The 21,287-nt window shown below is 50.9% G+C and overlaps 1 protein-coding gene across 1 annotated transcript in view; it reads right to left on the bottom strand.

Moving 5' to 3' along the window:
• The window catches only part of PTGIR (prostaglandin I2 receptor), a 30,889-nt gene extending 18,258 nt beyond the window's left edge, over positions 1-12,631 (bottom strand). Inside the window, exon 1 of the mRNA XM_035120995.3 lies at positions 11,155-12,631. Within this exon, the coding sequence (XP_034976886.1) occupies positions 11,155-11,997 (843 nt within the window). The 5' untranslated portion in view covers positions 11,998-12,631. The remainder of the gene's footprint in view (positions 1-11,154) is intronic.
• Between the last annotated feature and the right edge of the window lie 8,656 nt (positions 12,632-21,287).

Below are 21,287 nucleotides of genomic sequence, written 5' to 3'. Positions count from 1 at the left end.
GGGCTGAATAAACGGCACTCTGCACATGGGCAGAGACGTATTTTTTCTGAGAACAGGCAAGGTCCCAGATAATGCTGCCGCAGATAATGAACCTACCAGTGAACTGTTTTCTCCCAAGATCCCGTCTGTCCCTTGTAATCTTCCGAGGAGGCTCACCTCCATGTCCTCCAGGTGCAGGAAAACTTTGGTCCCCCAGTTGTTGCTGAACTACAACTCCCATCTTTCCGGGCCACTGGCCATGCTTCCTGGAGCTGCTGGGAGTTGTAGTCCAAAACATATGGAGGGTGCTAGATTGGCAAAGGCCAATCTAAGCTGCATTTGCACTTTATTTGCAAATAAATTTGCAATTGCACCCACTTCCCCACGACTTTCCTACGCCATGCAAAGCGATTCATTTTCTAGCAGACGTTCACCCTGCTCAGTTGTTAATTCTAAATAAATTTTAATCAGGAGGTTAAATGTTTTATCTGCCATTTCCTCTCTCCTTCTCTCTCATATTGCTTTTTGTTTTCCTTATTCATCTTTTTCTTTTATATTTTATCTTCCTTTTTAACGATTATTGGATTGCAAAGTGGATTAAGCATTTCTTTAAGTGGAGAATGGGAGATAAAAACACTTAAAGTCAATTAGTAAGTAATGCCATATCATTAACATTTAAAAAAAAAATACGGGAAAACTTTTTATTTGTTTGTTGATATTGGCCGTGAGCTTCCAGAATCTTCTGGCTGGCTGGCTGCGTGGGCCTCTGGTCTGATTCAGATGGGGAAATATTGAAAAGGGGTTGGGGGCGGGGGGGGAGGCTGGAGTTCAGTTGGTAGGAAATCTGCTTGGCCTACAGAAGGTCCCAGCTTCAGTGCCCAGCATCTCTAGGTCAGTCTTTAAAAGACTCTTGCCGGAAATCCTAGAGAGTCCCTGCCAAACAAACAGTGTAAATACTGAGCTAGTTGGAGCAATAATGCTGAGCTAGATGGAGCAATAATACTGTACTGAGCTAGCCAGAGTAATCATACTGAGCTAACCGGAGCAATAATACTGAGCTAACTACAGCAATAACACTGAGCTAACTGTGGGAATGTTAGGGATGTGGATTAGGATATATTATTAGATAGATCAGGGGTCCCCAGACTTACCGGCGTTTGGGCCGGTTCCCACCGCGCCGATCGCACGGCGGGCCGGCGGGCGGGGGAGTGCGTGCCTGTGCGCATGCGCACGGGCGCTTACTGGCGCAGCGGCGCGCTTCCAGGGTGGGAAAAGCGTCGAAAATCCGTTGTGCGCATGCGCGTGGGCCTCCCCCGACCCGGAAGTGCACCAGAAATGACTTCTTCCGGGTCGGGAGAGTCCCATACGCATGCGCACAAAGGATTTTAGGCGCTTTTTTCCCAACCCGGAAGAGCGCTGCCGCGCTACGCACCGTAAGAGCGGGCGGCAGCGGCGGGGGTCGTCACGGGCCGGATTGGCAGGCTAATTGGGCCGCATCCGGCCCCCAGGCCGTAGTCTGGGGACCCCTGAGATAGATCCTTTAGAACCTTTGCAACAATATTATACTTCAATATTATACTTCCTGGCAAATCCCCTTTGTCCCTCTTAAAAGAAATATACAACACAATAGTATTAAAATAAGATAGAGTTTACTCACATGACATCCTGAGTTAACAGCATAATCTCAGAAAGGCAGGCTTACGTGGAAAAGTTACAAATATATACATCTGGAGACTACTTAGTAAAGTGAGGCTCCATTTGGTCTCTCTCTTAGCAGCAGGCCAAGAGGGAGAACCATCCTAACTGGAGATTCTCTGGAGATGTGTTCCCGTTGAAGAAGAAAAGGCTAAGAGAGAGAATGGCTGCTGGCTAGGGGCTTTTGTCTGCCAGCTAATCCATCTCATCTGGAGGAACAGAAAGCTGAGCTTAGTCAGGTGTCCCTCCAGGTGAGTTCATCTTAGTGGACACTCTAGGAACTGTTGTGACTTGTCTGCCCCAGTGTTCCATCCCACACTAACTACAGTGGTACCTCAGATTACGAACTTAATTCGTTCCGGAAGTCCATTCTTAACCTGAGGCGCACATTCCCTACATAGGCCTCCCGCGACCCCGGAAGCGGATTGCATTTGTATCCCAAGGCAAAGTTTGCAACCCGGAAGAACACTACTTCCGGGTTTGTGAAGTTTGTAACCCGAAGCGTTCGTAAGCAAGACTGTTCGTAACCCGAGGTACCCCTGTACAGCAAAACTGCTGAGCTAGCTGGAGCAATAACACTGAGCTAGCTGGAACAGTCACTGGACTCAGCATAATACTGTATTTAATACTGTATTTTGGTCTGTATTTTAATTAATTGCTTTTTATGTTTTATTGTAATTTTATTAGTGTGAGCTGCCCTGAGCCCGGTTTTGACTGGGGAGGGTGGGGTATAAATAATTTATTATTATTATTATTATTATTATTATTATTATTATTATTATCATAACACCTATGTTCCTAAGTAGAGCTGGGAGAGACCCCTATCACTGCCAGTCACTGTAGACAACACTGAGCTAGTTGGACAAATTCTCTGACTCAGTATAAGTCTTTCCGAGGGCTGAGGTAGACAGGATGACTTTATTTCACCATGCATGGTTCAAAAATAAAGTAATATACCAGAAGTATGGGGCGGGGCAGGCAGGCACCAAGCTATACAATGGAACCTTGGTTTACGAACAATCGTAACCCGGAAGTAAGTAAACCGAGGTTTCCAAGGCCTACGACGCTCCGATGCCTTCGTGGAGGCGGGGCCTTCGCTCCGATGCCTTCCGGAGGCCGGGCCTCCGCTCCGGGCCTTCGCGGAGCCATCGGAGCGCTTCCGCGGCCGCGGCCCAGTTGTGGACGCTCCGGACAGCTGCGGAATGGCAGGAGAGAAGTGATTGTGGAAGAGGACCCTGAGCCCCCATCCAAACAATGACTATCATCAGCCCAGGTAATAATTTTTTTTAAAAAAATTCATCTACAATACTGTCTTAATTATTTTATAGTACAGTACATTGATTATTGCCTTCATTTTATGGCTCAATGGTGGCGCTGTGGGTTAAACCACTGAGCCTAGGGCTTGCTGATCAGAAGGTCAGCAGTTCGAACCCCTGTGACGGGGTGAGCTCCCGTTGCTCAGTCCCAGCTCCTGCCAACCTAGCAGTTCGAAAGCACGTCAAAATGCAAGTAGATAAATAGGAACCGCTACAGCGGGAAGGTAAACGGCGTTTCCATGTGCTGCTCTGGTTTGCCAGAAGCAGCTTTGTCATGCTGGCCACATGACCTGGAAGCTGTACGCCGGCTCCCTCAGCCAATAATGCGAGATGAGCGCGCAACCCCAGAGTCGTCCGCGACTGGACCTAATGGTCAGGGGTCCCTTACAGTACATTGATTGTTGCCTTCATTTTATGGATCAATGGCCTCATTAGACAGTAAAATTCGTGTTAAGTTGCTGTTTTAGGGCGTGTTTTTCATCGTCTGGAACGGATTAATCCACTTTCCATTGCTTTCAATGGGAAAGTTCGCTTCAGGTTAAGTACGCTTAGGTTTAAGTACAGACTTCCGGAACCAACTGTGCTTGTAAACCGAGGTACCGCTGTATTGGAATTGTGGAGGGGGAGCAGGTCTTTAACCCTTTGCCCCCTGCTGCAGTGCTGACCATAATGGAGAAACAGATCTGTTGTGATCAAATTATATGCCCCAAACCCGGGACAGCCATGGACCATGTTGATAACACTGAGGTAGAGTGACCAGAGGTCTAACTAGGGGAACCCAAACTTCTTTGGGCCTGAGGCTGGCACAGATGGAAATGTTAGAAAATGTCGTAGGCGCTGCAAAATACCCATTTCACAGAAGAAGAACTGACGCTGCTCAGATTCTCCCCGGAAACAGGCAAAGCACGTTCCCACCACCACCCTGAAAACACAGGACACTTGGAGACTGTCGTTATTGGCTGGTGGGAAGCAAACATATACTAGCATATTCAGGTTACTAACCCACTTCTCCCAAAAGATCAGACTGTTTACAAAAAAGAAAGTGATTCAGAAATGTCGTGGAAAGTGTCGGGTAATATTTGCTGCAATGCAACATCATCTAACCTCCCCACAAACGAATCAGGATTAATGTTCATTAAATAGCCATCGACATCTATTCTTCTCGCACAGAAATCAGGCTCAGTGCTCAATAAACAATGTCATCTGGAAGGAGCATTGGGCACAACCCTTCAGTTTTGCCTTCTCTCCGTTCCTTGTTTTCCCAGCCTTACATTCAGTTCTCCACATTAGCTTGCAATTTATTCATTTTATAAAGCGCTCATGAACATTCATCTGCATTATAGTGCAAATTTCTCCTAATATATATATATATTTCGTGCAATTTCCCTTAATATACACTCTTTTCCTTTTTCCTTTTTGCAAAGCAGCTTGCCCTCTTATGCAATTATGTATAATTTCTTTTTTACTAGCATAAGCACACTTTGCCTGTGTATCTCTCTGCATGTTACTTGCCTAGAGAACTGCATTGCAAAATTTGGACAGGTGCAGATTTCCAAGGACGGCTGTGTTTGCATTTGCACCTTGCTTCTGAGAGCACAGGTTTGTGCCTTCTCTGGCAGCATGCACACTAACCTCGGAAAGCGAGAATTGAGTTTGTGCCCCCTTAAGTGCAAACTGAACCTTGAGGCGAGAAAGCGGACTGCCCCCGCCAAAACAACAGCAGCATCCACCGCCACCCACTCCTCTGAATGTACGAGCTCCAAGCAAACAACCCTCTCTTTAAAAATCAATTTTAAAAAAAGTAATTGGAGGGGTCCTGGCAGATGCCAAGTGGGAGCATCTGTAAGCACCTCGAGGACCCCAGAACTTGGAATAAAACAGCTTCCTCTGCTCCTAGCACCTGTGTCTTAGAAAGCACAGCTCCTTGGACTGGCAGCGTGTTTCATACCTGCTTGTAGGTATCTCTGTTTGCCTAACCCTTGTTAGGAGGCCTGCGGAGACACACCCAAGGGGGAAAGATAACAGGATCCGACTCTTGCCGCCACCTTTGGTCAGCCTACGGATCTGGATTCGCAACCAGATGCCCGAGGAGCCCCAGCAAATTCAGCTGCCTGGCAGGCCCCCCCCCCCTGCCTACCCTGATTCCGTCCTTTATGAGCAAGGAAAGACAAGTTGTGTTCTGGAAACACCACCAGCTGAGGCACAAACAGCAAGCTGGCTGCAACACCCATCCTGCTGGTTAGAGTGTGGTGGCGGTAACACCAAGCTTGCCGGTTTGAGCCCCGCTGCATTCCAGAGGGTTGGAGTAGATGATCCTCAGAGTCCCATCCAACTCTACAATTCTGTGATTCTATGCATGTCGCCTTGAGCCCCTTGAAGCGAGAGGTGGGCTATAAGTGTAAATCGGTGGAAGTGGGATGTACTACCCCTTGGGGTGGGGTTACGTGAGGGGGGCTGCTGAGCTGTGAATGACTATCAGGCTTCGGAAATCTGGTATCACTGGATCGAGGTCATCAGTTGTTGAATTACTTCAACTGGTTTTAATCGGATGTTGAACAAACGGCCCTTTCAAATTTCGTTGCATTCTTAACTTCCTTAGTGGGGGCATGCAAATCTCTATTCTGAATAATGTTTTTTTATAAGGTAGGGGGCACTGAGGATGAGTTTATGGAGCCAAGAGGGCAGTGGCCCCAAAAGGTTTGGGAATCACTAATGTAAATAATAATGATTAATGTCTTAGGGTAGGGAACTAGGTCACAAAAAAGCAACAGCCCCTGGGAATGATGTTTAGAGTATCTCTCCTTGCCCACCCTCCCCTGCTGGTCCTGAAACCATAAAATTCAATAGCTCAACTGATGCTTGGTGATGGGGCTGCTGGAAATTGCAATCCACATCTGGAGGGCAACAGGTTTGGCGAAGGTTGAAGCAGCACTTGGCCCATCGATCCTGCCCTGCTGCACCTCTTATCAAATAAAGGTTCATACCCTCCAACATTTCTCCAGTGAAAATAGGGGTGTCCTAAGGAAAAGCGGGGCATTGCAGGAACAAGTCAGAAACCAGGATGGCTTCTGTCCTGGAAAATAGGGACACTCGGAGGCTCTGAAGGTCTCTTTCGCTGGGAGTTTGTCTAAAACTAAGAGACAATATTGGTAAATTGTGTGAGCTCTCTCAGCTCCTGGACCAGGCATCCTGGAAGAGGTTGGCACCCGCAGGCGGATACTGCAGATCGACTCGCCTCGACTTGGCTGCCTCAGTGGCAGGATGTGGGGCAGCTGAGGAGATGCAGGAAATCGACAACACCTCAGGGAGTCTGGCTGTTTTCCATGCCAATTCCGGTTGTGCCAATTTGCTCACTTCTGCAGCGTGGGCGGGTTGCAAGGCGGCGGGGTGAGAGCTTCAAGGCCAGGTTTTGGAACAGCTGGGTTGGGCCTGGACGTGGGTGGCAAACCCAAATGTTTTGGAGGGGCAGAGGCAGCGCTTGTTCTAGGAAGGCCCCATAGCTGTGGGGAAGGGGAGAAGCAGGGCTTGGGGAAGTAAGTGGGTCTTGCAAGTAGGGCAAATGCCTCAGAGTCCCATGTGTGGAATTCACCTAGGGGACACGGCTCAACCAAGCTAGGGTGTCCGTGTGTCTTACTTTACAGAGGCCGGTCCCCATTGGAGCTGATAGGGTGTAAAGCAAGGAGGTCAACAGTAGGGGGAGCCAGAGCCAGTTAATTCTGGGTTTGTTCCCATCCTCCCGCCTGCTGAGCAACAGAAATTAGGAGCAGGAAGCTGGCAAGCAGGGTGAACCGCCTGGGAAGATTGTCATTGAGAAGGCAGGCAGGTGGGGGCGGGCTGAGGGCAAGTGGGCACCTCAGACTAAAGCGGAGAGAGCGACTGGCGCTTCCATCCACGGTGTACCCCATTCTGAACGACGGCCAATGTGGCGGCCCTGATACTTGGGTCACATCCACCCCATATATTTAAAGCACTCTTAAACCACTCTAACAGTCCTGTTTCCCCGCAAAAAGAATTCTGGGACTCCTAGTAAACTAGAGTTCTCAGGAGCCACGGTTGTTAAAATGGCACAAATATGCTTCGAATCAGGGTTTCCCAAACTTGCGTCTCCAGCTGGTTTCAGACTTCAACTTCCATCAACACTAGCTAGCGTAACGAGCAGCCAGGGATGATGGCAGTTGTAGTAAAAAAAAAGAGAGAGCTGGAGACAGGGGTGCGCACTGGAATAAAATGGGGGGGGGGCAGGTAAGCTTCGCCCTGCATAATTGGTAACATGATTAGGCACAGTCCTGCCATTTGAATGGCAATGCTCATCAACTTGGAGGGGGGCGGCCCCCTCAAATATTTTATTAGGGGAGTGAAGCCCCTTCAGCCCCTAGGAGTTGGCTCCCATGGCTGGAGACCTAAGTTTTGAAAACCCTGCTTTAAATGAATGGCGTGGATCTTGCTGGGGAGTCGACACTAAGGAGCCTTGCTCACTCCCCCAGGCAGCCCACTTTTATCTTATACCTGTGCATGGCCTGTTAAACTGCAGTTCCCAGAATTCCTGTAGTTGTGGGTGGGAAAGAGAGAGATGGTTTTAAAATGTACATAGCTGCCAAGTTTTCCCTTTTCTCGCGAGGAAGCCTATTCAGCATAAGGGAAAATCCCTTTAAAAAAGGGATAACTTGGCAGCTATGAAATGTAGCGTGTGCACAGCTGACGCTGCTCTGAGCCTCCTAGGGAAAAGGTGAGACGGTAATCAATAAGAATAATAAGTAATTGGTGAGAATAAATCTCCCCATGACTTTAGGGTCATAGAAATGCAGAGTTGAAAGGGACAATGGGGGTCGTCTAGTCCAACCCCCCTGCAATGCAGGAATCTTTTGCCCAAAGCGGGGCTCGAACCCACGACCCTGAGATTAAAAGTCTCATTAGTTGCAAGCTTCTCATTATTCGTATCCAGCATTGCTCCTGTGCCTTAATGCCCTGCAGGCATTATCAGTTGATAATGCTTACCTATCTCCCAGCTTTGCAGGCCAGGATGCTCTTAAAAGCATGGGAGGAGGCCTTCCCTCCCATTCTTTGGCAACCCTGCCATTGCCCCATCTGCAAAGAACGGAAATGATGAAAGCTTCCCTTCTCATCAGAATCCAGCCCCGTCAGCTGCCGGCCCTCCAGAGTTTCTGAACAGTCACGCTGCCGTTCCATTCCCTCGTCACTCTAGCCCACACATGCACCAGGTCCCTCATGCGGAAGAAGGGCAGGGCCCTTCCCGGAATTGATTCACATGTCTGAGGCTGGATTCCCCTCTGGCAGCGGCAGGGGACTGGGAAAGGCAGCATGAGAATGTCTGGGACAGTTCTGGACGCTTCTAGGAGAACTGGTTAGAGAAGAAAGGCGTTGGGAAGGGAATTGGCAACTACAAAATGTCTGCAACAGACATTCCTGAAAGAAAAGGGCTGAAGGGTAATAGAATCATAGAATAGTTGGAAGGGACCCCAAGGGTCATCCAGTCCAACCCCCTGCAATGTAGGAATCTCAATGGCAGGTGGATGTTTGCTTTCAGAACGTAAGTAGAGCCTGCTGGATCCGGCCAATAGCCCATCTAGTCTGGCATCCTGTTCTCACAGAGGCCAGTCAGATGCCTGTGGGGAACCAGCAAGCAGGATTCGAACACAAGAGCAACTCTTCCCTCCTTTGGTTTCCAGCAACCAGGATCCAGAAGCCTTGCTGCCTCCAACCGTGGAGGCAGAGCATAGCCAGGAGCCATCAATAGGCTTCAACTCCTGCCAGCTGAAAATGAAGAAATCATTGGTGCCCTGCAGACTAAGGTCTAGTTTTCTGTATTAATACAGGCAGGTTATGTGTGAGTGTCTGACTGTGTGTAGGGTAGCCAATTCTTTTGCTGGCTCACGCTCTTCTGCTTTTAACAACAGCTTGGTTGCCAGAAACCGCACAAGCAGATTGGGCATCTGGGATGGCACGTGTGTCCTGTGCCCAGGGGTGGGGCCAGCTGCCCGCGGGGCCGGGGCAGGATGCTCCGCAGGGCCTCCAAGGAGCCTGCCTACCTCCTCCCACTCAGCCGCCCTACAGCTGGGGGGAGGCGGTGGGTGGACCGTTTGGGGCAGCGCGGAGCCTGCGGGCCCCCAAGCCACCGCATCACTCCCAGGAGAGACGCTGCAGGCCCCGCCTGGCATTTTGTCACCCCCCCTCAGTGGTGACACCCTGGGTGGTCTGCCCCACCTTCCTCCGCCCCTGCTCACAAGGTGGTGAGCTCTTCCTCACTGGAGGTTCTCCCCCCCCCCAGCAGAGGTTAACCATCAGGGATTCTTTAGTTGTGATTCTTGCATTGCAGCGGGTTGGAATAGATGACCCTCAGGAGTCCCTTCCAACTCTACAATTCTATGTCTCTGCCTTGAAAGCCTTCTGATCCTAAGCTGCTGTGAAATGCTCAGAAATGGGCCGGGGGCCCGTTTTGCTCCAGCTGTTTAGCAAACCTTTTTTATAACCTAAACATTACGCATTTCTTTGCCGTTGCGTTTCTTCGATTGGGCAAACAGCAGGAAATGGAGAAAGAAAAGGAACAGGAAACAGAGCAAGGAAGATATGGAATATGAAGCAGAGAACGGGTGTGAGGTCTTACCTCTTATCTCAAGGCACACACATTCTTCATCTGCTCCCAACATTTTGCCTTGCTAGCTTTACACTGGCCTCGTCTTCTCCCAGGCTGAACAGAGATCTGCCATCATGGTGATGTTATAGATCAGCCTCCCCCCACCAGGCGCACTCCAGATGTTTTGTACTACAACTCCCACTGGCCACAGCACTGCAAAGGTTTTTATAGTTCATCCTCCCTCCAATTAAACCTCCTTTTAGTAGCCGGAGGAGCAAACCAGAAATACAGGCTGAATGTCACAATTTCTCTAGCCGTGCGTGTCTCAGGGCCAGATCTAAAGGGCACCCTTAAAGGACTGTGTGCCCCAAACCCAACAAGGCTAGCCCAAACTTCATCTCCAGCAGAGCCCAGGTGGCTTCCAAGGATGGCAAAAGGACAATGGGCTTCCTCTGCTGTTCGTCTCCAGACTCTGATATTCAGAGATAGACTGCCACTGAACCTGGAGATCCTTTATGTCATGTTATTTTTGGTTATGACAGTTATGGCACAGCAATAGGGGCACTGAAATTCAGATCGGAAGCTTGGTCTCACATCGTCCCTGACCTGGATATCTGTCTTGGTTAAATAACTGTTTGCAGACCCGTCTGCGTAACTGTCTAATCTTATGTGTGTGTGCATCTCTCTGGTGAGGAAGTCTGTGACTTGCTGATCGGACCACATCAACCGCACCACGGATCTCAGCTTGGTTTTGACAGCTTCTGCACAATGGCCTCTGTCACTTGGGGCCTCTGTGAAGTCACTGCATGCACAGAAAGACTGAGCCATCTAGCTCAATGTTGTCTACACTGACCAACAGAGGCCCCCCTCCATGTCTCAGCCCTGCCTGGAGGAATCCCAGGGGGATTGAACCTGGGACTTCCAGCTGCTCTAACCACTGAGCCACATTCCTTCCCCTACAGAAAGCAGGTTGCAAAAAGCTCCCAGCCTGGGACAGTCTTGTGCACCCTCCTCACTCACACGCAGGCGGGAGATGAAAATGTGGCACAGTGTTTGCTGTTGTGGCAGGCAGTGCAGGATATGGCTGTGGAAATGCCTCCTGCAACAGCCACCTGAGGCCATGTGGAAGACCCGGGCTGTGGCAGGTCACGAGAAGCTTGACTCTCCCACTGCGCTCACAGGTGAGCAATCAAGGCTCCCTGGTCGCAAGATGGAGCTGATCGGCCCACAATTCTTGACCACCTTGGATGAAAACTGTGTTGTCTCAGTTAAGAACCTGGCCAACCCTTATCATGTCACTTCTTGTCCCCAAGACATTTGCCATAATTGAGCCAAGACATTTGCCACCATTGAGCCAAGACATTTGCCTCCATTGTGTCAAGACATTTGCCTCCATTGAGCCAAGACATTTTCCTCCATAGAGCCAAGACATTTGCCATCATTGAGCCAAGACATTTGCCTCCATTGAGCCCAAGACATTTGCCTCCCTTGAGCCAAGCTGTTCTCCCTCACCTCACCAGCCCCTCTCCGTTATCCCTCCTTGCCCCCCGTGACCCCCATGGCAGTACTTACCGTGAGGGGCAAAGAGCAGATGACGAAGATGACCGTCATGAGGGCCAGCAAGATGAGGTGGTCCACCTCCTCCTCGCCTTGGCCGAGCCAGCTCTTGCGCCGCCGCTGCTGGGCCACGTTGATAGAGCCTCGCCGGCGGGCCCTCTGCTTGCGATACATCTGGCAGAGGCTGATGATAACCAGGCCGTTGCACACGAAGATGGCGAGGATCAGCAGCGCCATCAGCGTGGCGTAGGACAGCGAGAAGGCGGCCTTGCCGCGGTCGCCCCCTGTCAGCTCCACGTCCATCTGGACAAAGCACCAGGTGCCCGGGCAGTACTGCTTGTACTGCCCAACACCCAGGAAGGGCAGACTGCAGAAGAGGGCGCTGAAGGCATAGGTGGCGGGCAGAGAGAGCTTGGCCCACCGGCGGATGTTATGCTGCGAGTAGAAATAGGGGTAGCTGATAGCTAGGCACCGCTCCACCGCCATGGTGCAGAGGATGAGCATGGCTGCTTGGCTGAAATACATCATTGAGAAGGCAAAGAGGTCGCACAGCCAGTGCCCTCCATCCACCAGGCCCAGCACGGTGGCGTTTCGCGAATAGGCCACAAAGACCACAGGGCTGACCACGCAGGTGCCCAGCAGGTCCGTGATGGCCAGGCCAGTCACCAGGATGCAGAAGGCCGAGCTCTTGGTCCGCAGCTCCTTCCGGTGGAAGCCCAAGATGGCTAGGGCGGCCACGTTGCCCACCACCCCTGCCGCAAACATGAAGGAGCTCATTCCCGGGTTGCCATCCTTCTGCAGTCGGGTCAGGCCGCTGCAGTCCTCCGGAGGGGTCAGGTTTGCTTGCGGCTCATGCATTGGCACAGAGAGGGAGCTGGGGGTCTCGGAGGGGGAAAGCCAGGAGGAGAAAGGGGGAAGCTTTGGAACTTCTTGTTCTCAGATGTGAGGCCTCAGAGTTTCGAGAAGGAAGAAGGGGAATGGTGGGTTCAGCTTCTCCTCTTCCTCCTGCTTTCTATTCCCAATTAATTCACATTAGAGGGCAGCCCCTAGTCACGATAGATGAGCCCGGAGTCCTGTTCCCAGAAGCTGCAAAAGAAGACTTCGGGGTCCAGCAGATTACGGAGCAAGAATTCAGCCAGCAGGGTTAGGGTCAGGACGGGGTCATGCCCCCTGGCTAAAGCAGGTGGCGGTGGGGACCCCCCCCCAAAAAAAGGACTGAGTGGATGGTCCTGGGTTCTGTTCCTCCCAGCTCTAGGAAAGCGGCAAAGTCAGAGAGCAGGAAGAGGGGCTAAGCCAAGGCTCTGTTTTCCCCTGCAGCTCAGGAGTTCCCAGATGTGACAATTCTGGGATGGTGTATCTGGGGAGGGAGCCTGTCCCATCCCATCCCTGGCCGGGTGTGAAGATGTCTGCTTGCCTCCGAGTGAGTCGCCCAGCGTCGAAAGTGTGTCTGGCTTCTGCCGGCTTTGCGTGGGTGAACATTTGAGCTGTCATGAGCTCGTAAGGGAGTAGCTTTCTACTCAAGTAGGCAGGCGGGGACTGGGGAGGGACGGGGTGGGTGGGGCTTGGTCTACCCACCCAATGGGTGCTGATAGCTTTCTTTTTTCCAACCAGACTCCCACGCTTATTTCTCTCTCTCTCTCTCTCCTTCCTTCAATGATTGCAAACTGGCTCGTCAGCTGAGTAAAGGCATGAAAGCTTGCCCCGTCAACGAGACTCATTCCTTATTATACAGACAGAGCCCCCACCCACCCACCCACCTGCCCTAATGCAATCCAGAGGAAAGTCTGCTGCAGGCTCCCCAGGGCTGCCTAGTAACAGGAACTTAAGTCACCCATGATTTAACCACAACCAGACCGTAAGAATTTGCAACGAGGGCACAGATGAAGTACTGAACTTGCTCCCCCAGGGCGCAGAGGATAAGGCTATCCATGGCAACAACTACCCACGATGCCCCCAGCTCTGCTCTGCCTCCACAGTCAGAGGTATTGATGCTTCCAAACACCAATTGATCTGGAGACCGCGGGAGGAGAGAGGGCTTTTGTGCTCGGGTACTGCTTTTGAGTTTCCCCTAGGCATGTGGTTGGCCACTGTGAGAACAGGATGCTGGCTATCTGGGATAGCTCAGTTGGTAGAGCATGAGACTCTTAATCTCAGGATCATGGGTTCAAGTCCCACCTTGGGCAAAAAACAAACAAACTGTGTTGCAGGGGATTGGACTAGATGACCCATGTGGTCCCTTCCAACTCTACAATTCTATGTTTCTATGACTAGGTGAGTCACTGGCCTGATCCAGCAGGTTCTTCTAATGTTCGTAACTACTGGGAGGAGGAGTTGGCCAACTTGCCTGGCTTCAGGGCCGGCACTGCCATTAGCCAGAGTGAGGCAACTGCCTCAGGCGGCAAATTCTGAAAGCTGGGGAGAAGCAGAGAGTGGCTAAAGGGCTCTGCTGCCACCCTGCTTCGTGGTCTTCCAAGTTCCACTGGCAGGCTGGCCAGCTTTTGTGCATGGGACAAGAAAGAGGTAGCGTCCTCAGGCAGCAAATGGTATTGAGCCAGCCCTGGCCCTTCTCGGTTGGGAAGCTGAGCAATGTGTGAGTATGGTTGCCACCTTGTCAGACCCGGACCAGCTTTCTTGCCTTTAAAGGCAGCCCAAGGGACAGGGATTTTACTGGCGATGCCTTTTCCTGATGTCGAGACAATGTGAGATGGAATTATTACAGTTCCTGGCAACTTGGATGGGTGGATATTTTTAACTGTAATTGAGACTTTATAAGCTGCAGCTGGTTTTAGATATGGTTTTATTGTTATTGGGTTGTTTTAACCATCTTAGATTGTTCGTGCTTTGTTTTTGTCTTTGAATTGCAGGTCCTTTGGCTGCACTGGGCTCCTTGGGGAGGGAGGGTGGGGTATAAATCCATCCATCCATTGGTTGCTTAATTTGGGCTGGACGGTGAAAGGCGCAGGAGCGGAACCAGCTTAAAAAGTTGGCAACCCTTACTGCATTGAGATGGGGCTGGAAAAAAGAGGAGTGCTTTTTGCTGTGTCAGGGAGAGGAAGCTGGGTTCATTCTCTGGCTCTCTGTAGTCTTTGAAAGCTGAAAGCTTTGGAACCTACGGACAGAGTGGGAACACATTTTGTGGCAGGCACTTCCTCAACCTGCATTGCAGGGGGTTGGACTAGATGAGCCTTGGTGTCCCTTGCAGCTCTACAATTCTATGATTCTAATCTGGCACTCTCCAGCTGTTTTGGACTACAACTCCCACCATCCAATGGGAGTTGTAGTTCAAAACATCTGGAGGGCGCCAGGTTGGGGAAGGCTGGCTTAGATGACCTTTGAAAGACCTTCTACCTCTATGGTTCTGTGAAATCAGGGCAACTGAATATATGCTTCCCAATTGCCACTTTGGACGCACGAGGTTCTTTTGCACGGCATCAGACAGTATCCAGCATCCTGCACAACAGCCTTTTCTCGCCCCCTTTCAACTGGCGTCGTTTGCACTGAAAGAGCCATTTGTGTGTCTTTTTTTTCTCCAGCCTTCTCATTCTCTCCATCTCCACCCATACTTCCTCCGGGGTTGTCAACTGTTTTCTGGGAGGGTCCTTCGAGAAGAGTCCTGCAGATCCACCTTAGGGCTGCCTGGCGTGGAACGAGCAATGGAGGCGGTCAATAATTTGCTGGAAAGAAAGACCTCGGCTTCCCCTGCTGGGCAGCTTGGGTAGTAGCATCCAATGTCTGCAACAGGACACTACCATGGGCTTCTTCTTCTTGGACAATCACTCGTAGCTGAGTAAGATTGTCTGCCATAAACATGGTTTTAAAAGTGAGTCTGTACGTGACTGCGGAGGCCAATTCTGGACCCACACATCCTTCTACAGTGGGGACTTTGGTTTCCAGGCGGGAGTTGATCACGGTGAGGGTTTGCCAAGCGTGCCTTCCGCTTTGCACGTTTCTCCCTTGCGTCCTGAGTTCGAGCGTCTCCAAAGTCCATGGCACCTTTGGTAAAGGCTTTTCTCCAATTGGAGCGCTCGCAGGCCGGTGTTTCCCAGTTGTCGGCGTTTGTCCTACTTTTTAAAGATTTGCCTGAAGAGAGTCTTTGAACCTCTTCTGATGACCACCAGCATTACGCTTTCCATTTTAAAATTTGGAATAGAGTAGTTGCTTTGGAAGACGACAATCAGGCATCCATACAACATGACCAGTCCAACAAAGTTGATGTTGAAGAATCATTGCTTCGACACCACCAGTGTAACCTGGGCACACTAAGGCTGTGTGCACATTACCTGAGAGGTCCTTCCTCCCGCACTGTGTTTCGAATTGCACTTGTGAATAGTTGTGCACATCAGCACAGTGGAATGTGTTTCCAGGTCTCTCCTTACCAGCGCCTAGATGTCTTCCTTACTAGTCCTGATGGCTGTGCTCTGTCTCCATGGTTCTGAGCACCAGTTGCTGGAAACAGCAGGGCGGGAGAGGGCTCCTGCGATCGGGTCCTGCTTGCTGGTTCCCACTGGCCGGATCCAGCAGACACGGAACAACGTTGTTGTTGCTGGCATCCGTCTGTCTCGAGAGACAACGGAGTGCGCCTCCAGGGGTGAAGTCAAGCTGCTGTGTTAGCAGCACTGAAGTGACCTCCCTGGGGCACAAGCCTGGGCACTGTGTCTGGGGGTGCTGGGCTGCCCAGATGACAAGACCCCCCCTTGTGGTCCAATGTGGTCCAAAGGAAAGCAGAGCAAGATGTTTGGCACCAGTCGGGCTGCAGGAGTTTCTGGAAGGAGGCACGCAAGGCGCCATCCAATCGTCTTAGGGATTCCGCTCCACATTTGTGTAGGATTTACCCCTTAGCCCAGGGGTCGGCAACCTAAGGACCATGGGCCACAAGCGGCCCATGGGGGTCGTTTAACCGGCCCATGGACCCCTGTCACCTGCTCGGGGACCCCCGCCGCCTGCCCGGTTGGCTCCCATGCATTGTGTTAAACCGGCAGAAAGCAGAGCGGGGACCGTCTTCCGCGGTGCTGTCCTGCTTCCCATTGGCTGCAGGAAGCTCCTGCAGCCAATGGGAAGCGCACACCTCCTCCGCACTGAAAAGAGCGCCAGAAAAAGCTTTTGCGCGTGCGTGCACGCGCACACACACACACACACACACACACACACACACACACACACTGGCCTACCGGGGCGTCTGTGGAACCGTGAACCGGTCCAAAGCACAAATACTTTGCTGACCCCTGCCTTAGCCTTTTCTCTGAAAGGTAGCAGAGTCGTAGGATCAGAGTTTTCCTTCTCCTAGATAATGGGTAGGCAAACTAAGGCCCAGGGGCCGGATCCAGCTCAATCGCCTTCTAAATCCGGCCCGCGGATGGTCCGGGAATCAGTGTGTTTTTACATGAGTACAATGTGTGCTTTTATTTAAAATGCATCTCTGGGTTATTTGTGGGGCATAAGAATTTGTTCTCCCCCCCCCATATAGTCCCCCCCCCACAAGGTCTGAGGGACAGTGGACCGACCCCCTGCTGAACAAGTTTGCTGTTTGAAACCCATTAGCTTAGTAGTAGTAGTACCTGTAATAATAATAATAATAATAATAATAATAATAATAATAATAATAATAATACATGGCTTTATTAGACTTCCTTACACTCCACACTCTTCCCTCATCTTTCTGTTCCCTTTTCACTACTGATCCCCACCTAAGTCAGGGGCGCATCCTACTAATGCAGATTGAAATAATGCGAAAAAATCAGATCCCATCATGTGTTGCAATTGGACGTATGTTTCATTTCATTATTTTAACATTTCGTTTTAGGGTTTCATCTTGTTTTTTATTTTGTGTTATGTATGTGGGGGCCCACCACCAACTTAGGTGCTTAGGGCCCCTGAAGGTTGTGATCTCTGTATCTAGAGACCCTTCTCGCCTTCTTTGTCACACACCCCTTTCTCTGGCCTTTTCAGTCCAGGCTCCTGGCGGTGCAACAGGTGGGAGACGTTTCCGTCCTTTGTGCCAGAGATAAACTCGGCTTTAATTGGCTTGCCCTTTCAAGGCATTCAGCTTCCAGCTGATCGTTTTGTCTTAACGCGGCTGGGAAGGCAGCATTCATTATTCAGCAGCCTCTGTTCCAGGCCCTTTTCCAAATGAAATAACCCATCCATTACTGCGGGACGATGATCTCAGGCCTTTCTCAACGGTCCTTTGCAACATCCTGCCATCATCCTCCCAGTGACCCTGCGAGGTAGGTCAGTCGCGCAAGGACCAACTTCAGCCAAGGCTCTCTTGCGTTTTGTCTGCTGGGATCTGACCATCCCGGAAAGAAAAAAAGGAGGCCTCTGAGGACTTGCAGATCTGAGAGCGACATTTTTTACTGCCTCGGTTCTTGGCAGTGTGATGCAAAGGCCTTTGCATACCGGTAGTAGTTCATAGTAGGAAGCAGATAGCTCAGTGAAGATTTCGAGCCAATGCTTGGTGGCCATGAAGAAGGCAAATTTCATGCTAGGGATTGTTGTGACGTGGGGTTTGTGATTTCAGCTCTCTTGACAAAACATGCTGGAGACAGTTCTCTAGTAACAGCTCTTTATTAAAGTGAACAAGACTGAAGACTGAGGAGAGGAAAGCTACATTTATAGGGACAGGGGACTAGCTAGGAAGGGATACATTTTGGAGGGAACAATATCACGCAATCACAGTGCTGCCTTTTGGAGGAAACCAATAAGACAGAGGATCCAAATACAGCAGCTTAAATGAACCAATAGTAGCTGTACCCTCTGGGACCAAAAGGCAGTTACTTTATCCTAATGCAAATACAGACAATAATAATACAGATATAAAATCCTTTGACTCAATACACAACACCCCTCCCCCCCTAGTGAGCACAGCAGACGTAATCCCTCAGGTACTGTGGGGTCCTACAACTTCTACCTGATCTCCTGACAACAGGTGTTGCAGGTTCTGGATTGGGTGTTACCTGTGGTGGAGGGGCTGCTATAGGGGTTTCATCAGGAGCAGAGGGAGTCCCAGACATCTCAGGGTCCCCGACCTGTACCTCGTCATCATGAGGACTAGCAGACCCTGGTTCATTTGCTGAAGCCCCTGGTGACTGCACCTCTGGACCATTTTCACTCTGGTCTCGCAGCTGTGCGTCATTAGCCAGGGATGAATTATCTGACTCCTCCCTGCTGAGCGCCCGGCGCCTCAGCTGATCTATATGTCTCTTCCAAACTTGCCCATTTTCCAAGGTCACATAATAGGACACAGGTCCACTAGCCCGGGTGATCACACCAGCCACCCACCGCGGACCTCGTGAATAGTTCCTCACCCAGACCAGATCTTCAGGGGCGAGATACCTTGTTGTGTCAGTCTCAGCCTGGGGGGTTGCTCTTGAATTACGGTTTGGCATTTTATCTGGGTGGACATAATCCAGCACCGTTACCAGTCTTCTACCTAAGAGCAGCTCGGCTGGCGACTTGCCCGTCGCAGTACACGGCGTCGCATGCTGCAAAAATAACATTCGCGCAATGCGAGCCGACCAGTTACCCTCCATTAAGCGCGCAATGGATTCTTTGGCTGTTCTTACCATGCGCTCAGCCTGCCCATTGGAGGATGGGTGAAAGGGCGCGGATGTGACCCCTCTTATGAAGTTATCAGCCAAGAATGCCCAGAATTCTTGGGATACAAAAGCTGCCCCATTATCTGATACAATGGTCTCAGGTAACCCGTGGGTAGCAAACAGCTGCCTCAACACCTTGATTACGGCAGCTGATGCCATGCTAGGGACCATCGCCACTTCTAACCATTTGGAATATGCATCAACGATAACCAAAAAGACCTTCCCTTGGAATGGCCCCGCAAAATCTATGTGCAGCCGGCTCCAGGGAGTCCTGGACTGCTCCCACCAGTGGACTGGTGCTCTGGCCACTTCTGGCCGCACCTCTTGGCATGCCTTGCATGTTCGTACCCATTGTTCTATGTTCTGGTCCATTCCAGGCCACCACACATAACATCGGGCTAGCGACTTCATCCTGACCATTCCCGGGTGTCCCATGTGAAGCGTCTCAAGAACCCTGTTTCTCAGTGGTGCTGGGATGATCACCCTATCTCCCCATAGGAGACAACCCTTATGCATGGACAATTCGTGCTGCCTTGTCGCATAAGGCCTGAATTTTTCTTCATGCGGACCACCTGGCCACCCCCTCCCCACCCAAGTGAGCACACGGGAGAGAACAGCATCTTTCCTCGTTTTCTCAGCTATATCCGTAGCTGTTACAGGAGTCCCCGGAAGTGTTTCTAGCATCATAATGTGCTCCGCCGGAGCAGGATCCTCATTGCTCCCGCCAGGAAGGGGCAAGCGACTCAGCGCATCAGCATGGCACAATTGTTTCCCCGGCACATGGGTCAAGGTGTACTGGAACCCATTCAGGAATATTGACCAACGCAACATTCTGGGGGAGAGAATTTGTGGCGTTTGTTTGTTTGGGTTGAACAACCCTAACAGTGGTTTGTGGTCCGTTTCAATGGAGAATTGGCGACCGTACAAATAATCATAGAACCTTTTGATTCCGGACACAATAGCCAGTGCCTCTTTATCAATTTGAGCATAGTTGCGCTCCGTGGGCGACAACGTACGGGAATAGAAAGAGATGGGCTTTTCCGACCCATCCGGTTCCCTATGACTCAGCACAGCCCCCAGACCGTATTGAGAGGCATCACATGCCAGGACCAGCGGCTTTGACTCATCATAATGAGCAAGGACGCTCCTGCTACTCAGCATTCCTCGCAAGGAGTCAAAAGCCTTCTGCTGCTCCCGCCCCCATCGCCACACATTCTTTTTCTGCAATAGTCTATGTAATGGTTCAGCTACCGAAGCTTTCTGGGGTAAGAACGAATGATAAAAGTTAATAAGTCCCAGGAATGACTGCAACTCCGTCTTGTTCTGTGGTCGTGGTGCCTCGATGATGGCCTTAATCTTGGCATCTGTGGGGTGGATGCCTGATGCATCAGTTTTAAACCCCAAGAAATCCACCGTTGGCACCCCAAAACTGCATTTTTCCTTTTTCAGTTGCAACCCCACCTCCTTGAACTTGAGCAACACTGCACGGACACGCGCAACCAGTTCCTGTGGGTCTTTTCCAGCAATCAAAACGTCATCAAAAAATGGCAAGACCCCCGGCAGACCTCTTAACAGGCGTTCCATGAGCCCTTGAAAAATCCCTGGGGCCACACAAACGCCGAACTGTAATCTGTTAACTCTGAACGCCCCTTTATGTGTGACAATAGTCTGTGCTTCCGCTGATTGTGGGGTTACTGGCAGCTGTTGGTAAGCTTGTGCCAGGTCAATTTTGGCGAACACCTTGCCCCCAGCCAGTTTAGCCAACAGATGTGATACAACTGGAATGGGGTATGAGTTTCCCCTGAGTGCCTTATTGATAGTACATTTGTAATCTGCACATATCCTGACTTCCCCATTTGCTTTAAGGGGCGTGACGATTGGAGTCTCCCACTTAGCAGAGTCCACGGGTGAGAGAACTCCCTGCTTGACCAATTTATCCAGCTCTGCCTCGATCTTGGGTTGCAGTGCAAATGGCACTCGCCTTGGTTTGAGTCGGATTGGAGCCACCCCGGGGTCCAACTCGAAGTCAACTGGGGGCCCTTTATAACAACCCAGTTTTCCATTAAAGAGACCAGCAAATTCCTTGCATAATACCTCGCTCATCTCAGGGCAGGTTTGGATTGAATTAAGCCCTGAGATACTCAGTCCCAGGGCAGGGAACCAGTCAGTGCCCAGGAGACTGGGGCGACTGCCCTTCGCAATCACCAGTTTGAGTACAGCCTGTTTGTCCCGGAACTGTACTCTCACGGCACACATTCCCATAACATGGATGCGGCCTGCTGAGTACGACTGCAAGGTTGCCGGAAAGGGCTCCAGAGGGGGCAACTTACCCCTGGGGAAGAATGTCTTCGCGGTCTGGTCTGACACGATGGTGAATGCAGATCCGGAGTCCACCTCCATGTCGCACTGCTGACCCTCAATCTTCACCTTGACGTGTGCCTTGCCTTGCGCTGGAAACTGCACGGCCCTCCCATTGATCTCCGTTACGTAGTGGCAGTCCTTTAGAAAACGAGTTGCTGTGGGCGGTCTGCGATGCTCCAGTCTAGGTGCTCC

This window comes from Zootoca vivipara, chromosome 6 (assembly GCF_965207765.1).
Source record: "Zootoca vivipara chromosome 6, rZooViv2.hap1.1, whole genome shotgun sequence".
Classification (NCBI taxonomy): domain Eukaryota; kingdom Metazoa; phylum Chordata; class Lepidosauria; order Squamata; family Lacertidae; genus Zootoca; species Zootoca vivipara.
This window is presented reverse-complemented; position numbering and strand designations above follow the sequence as displayed.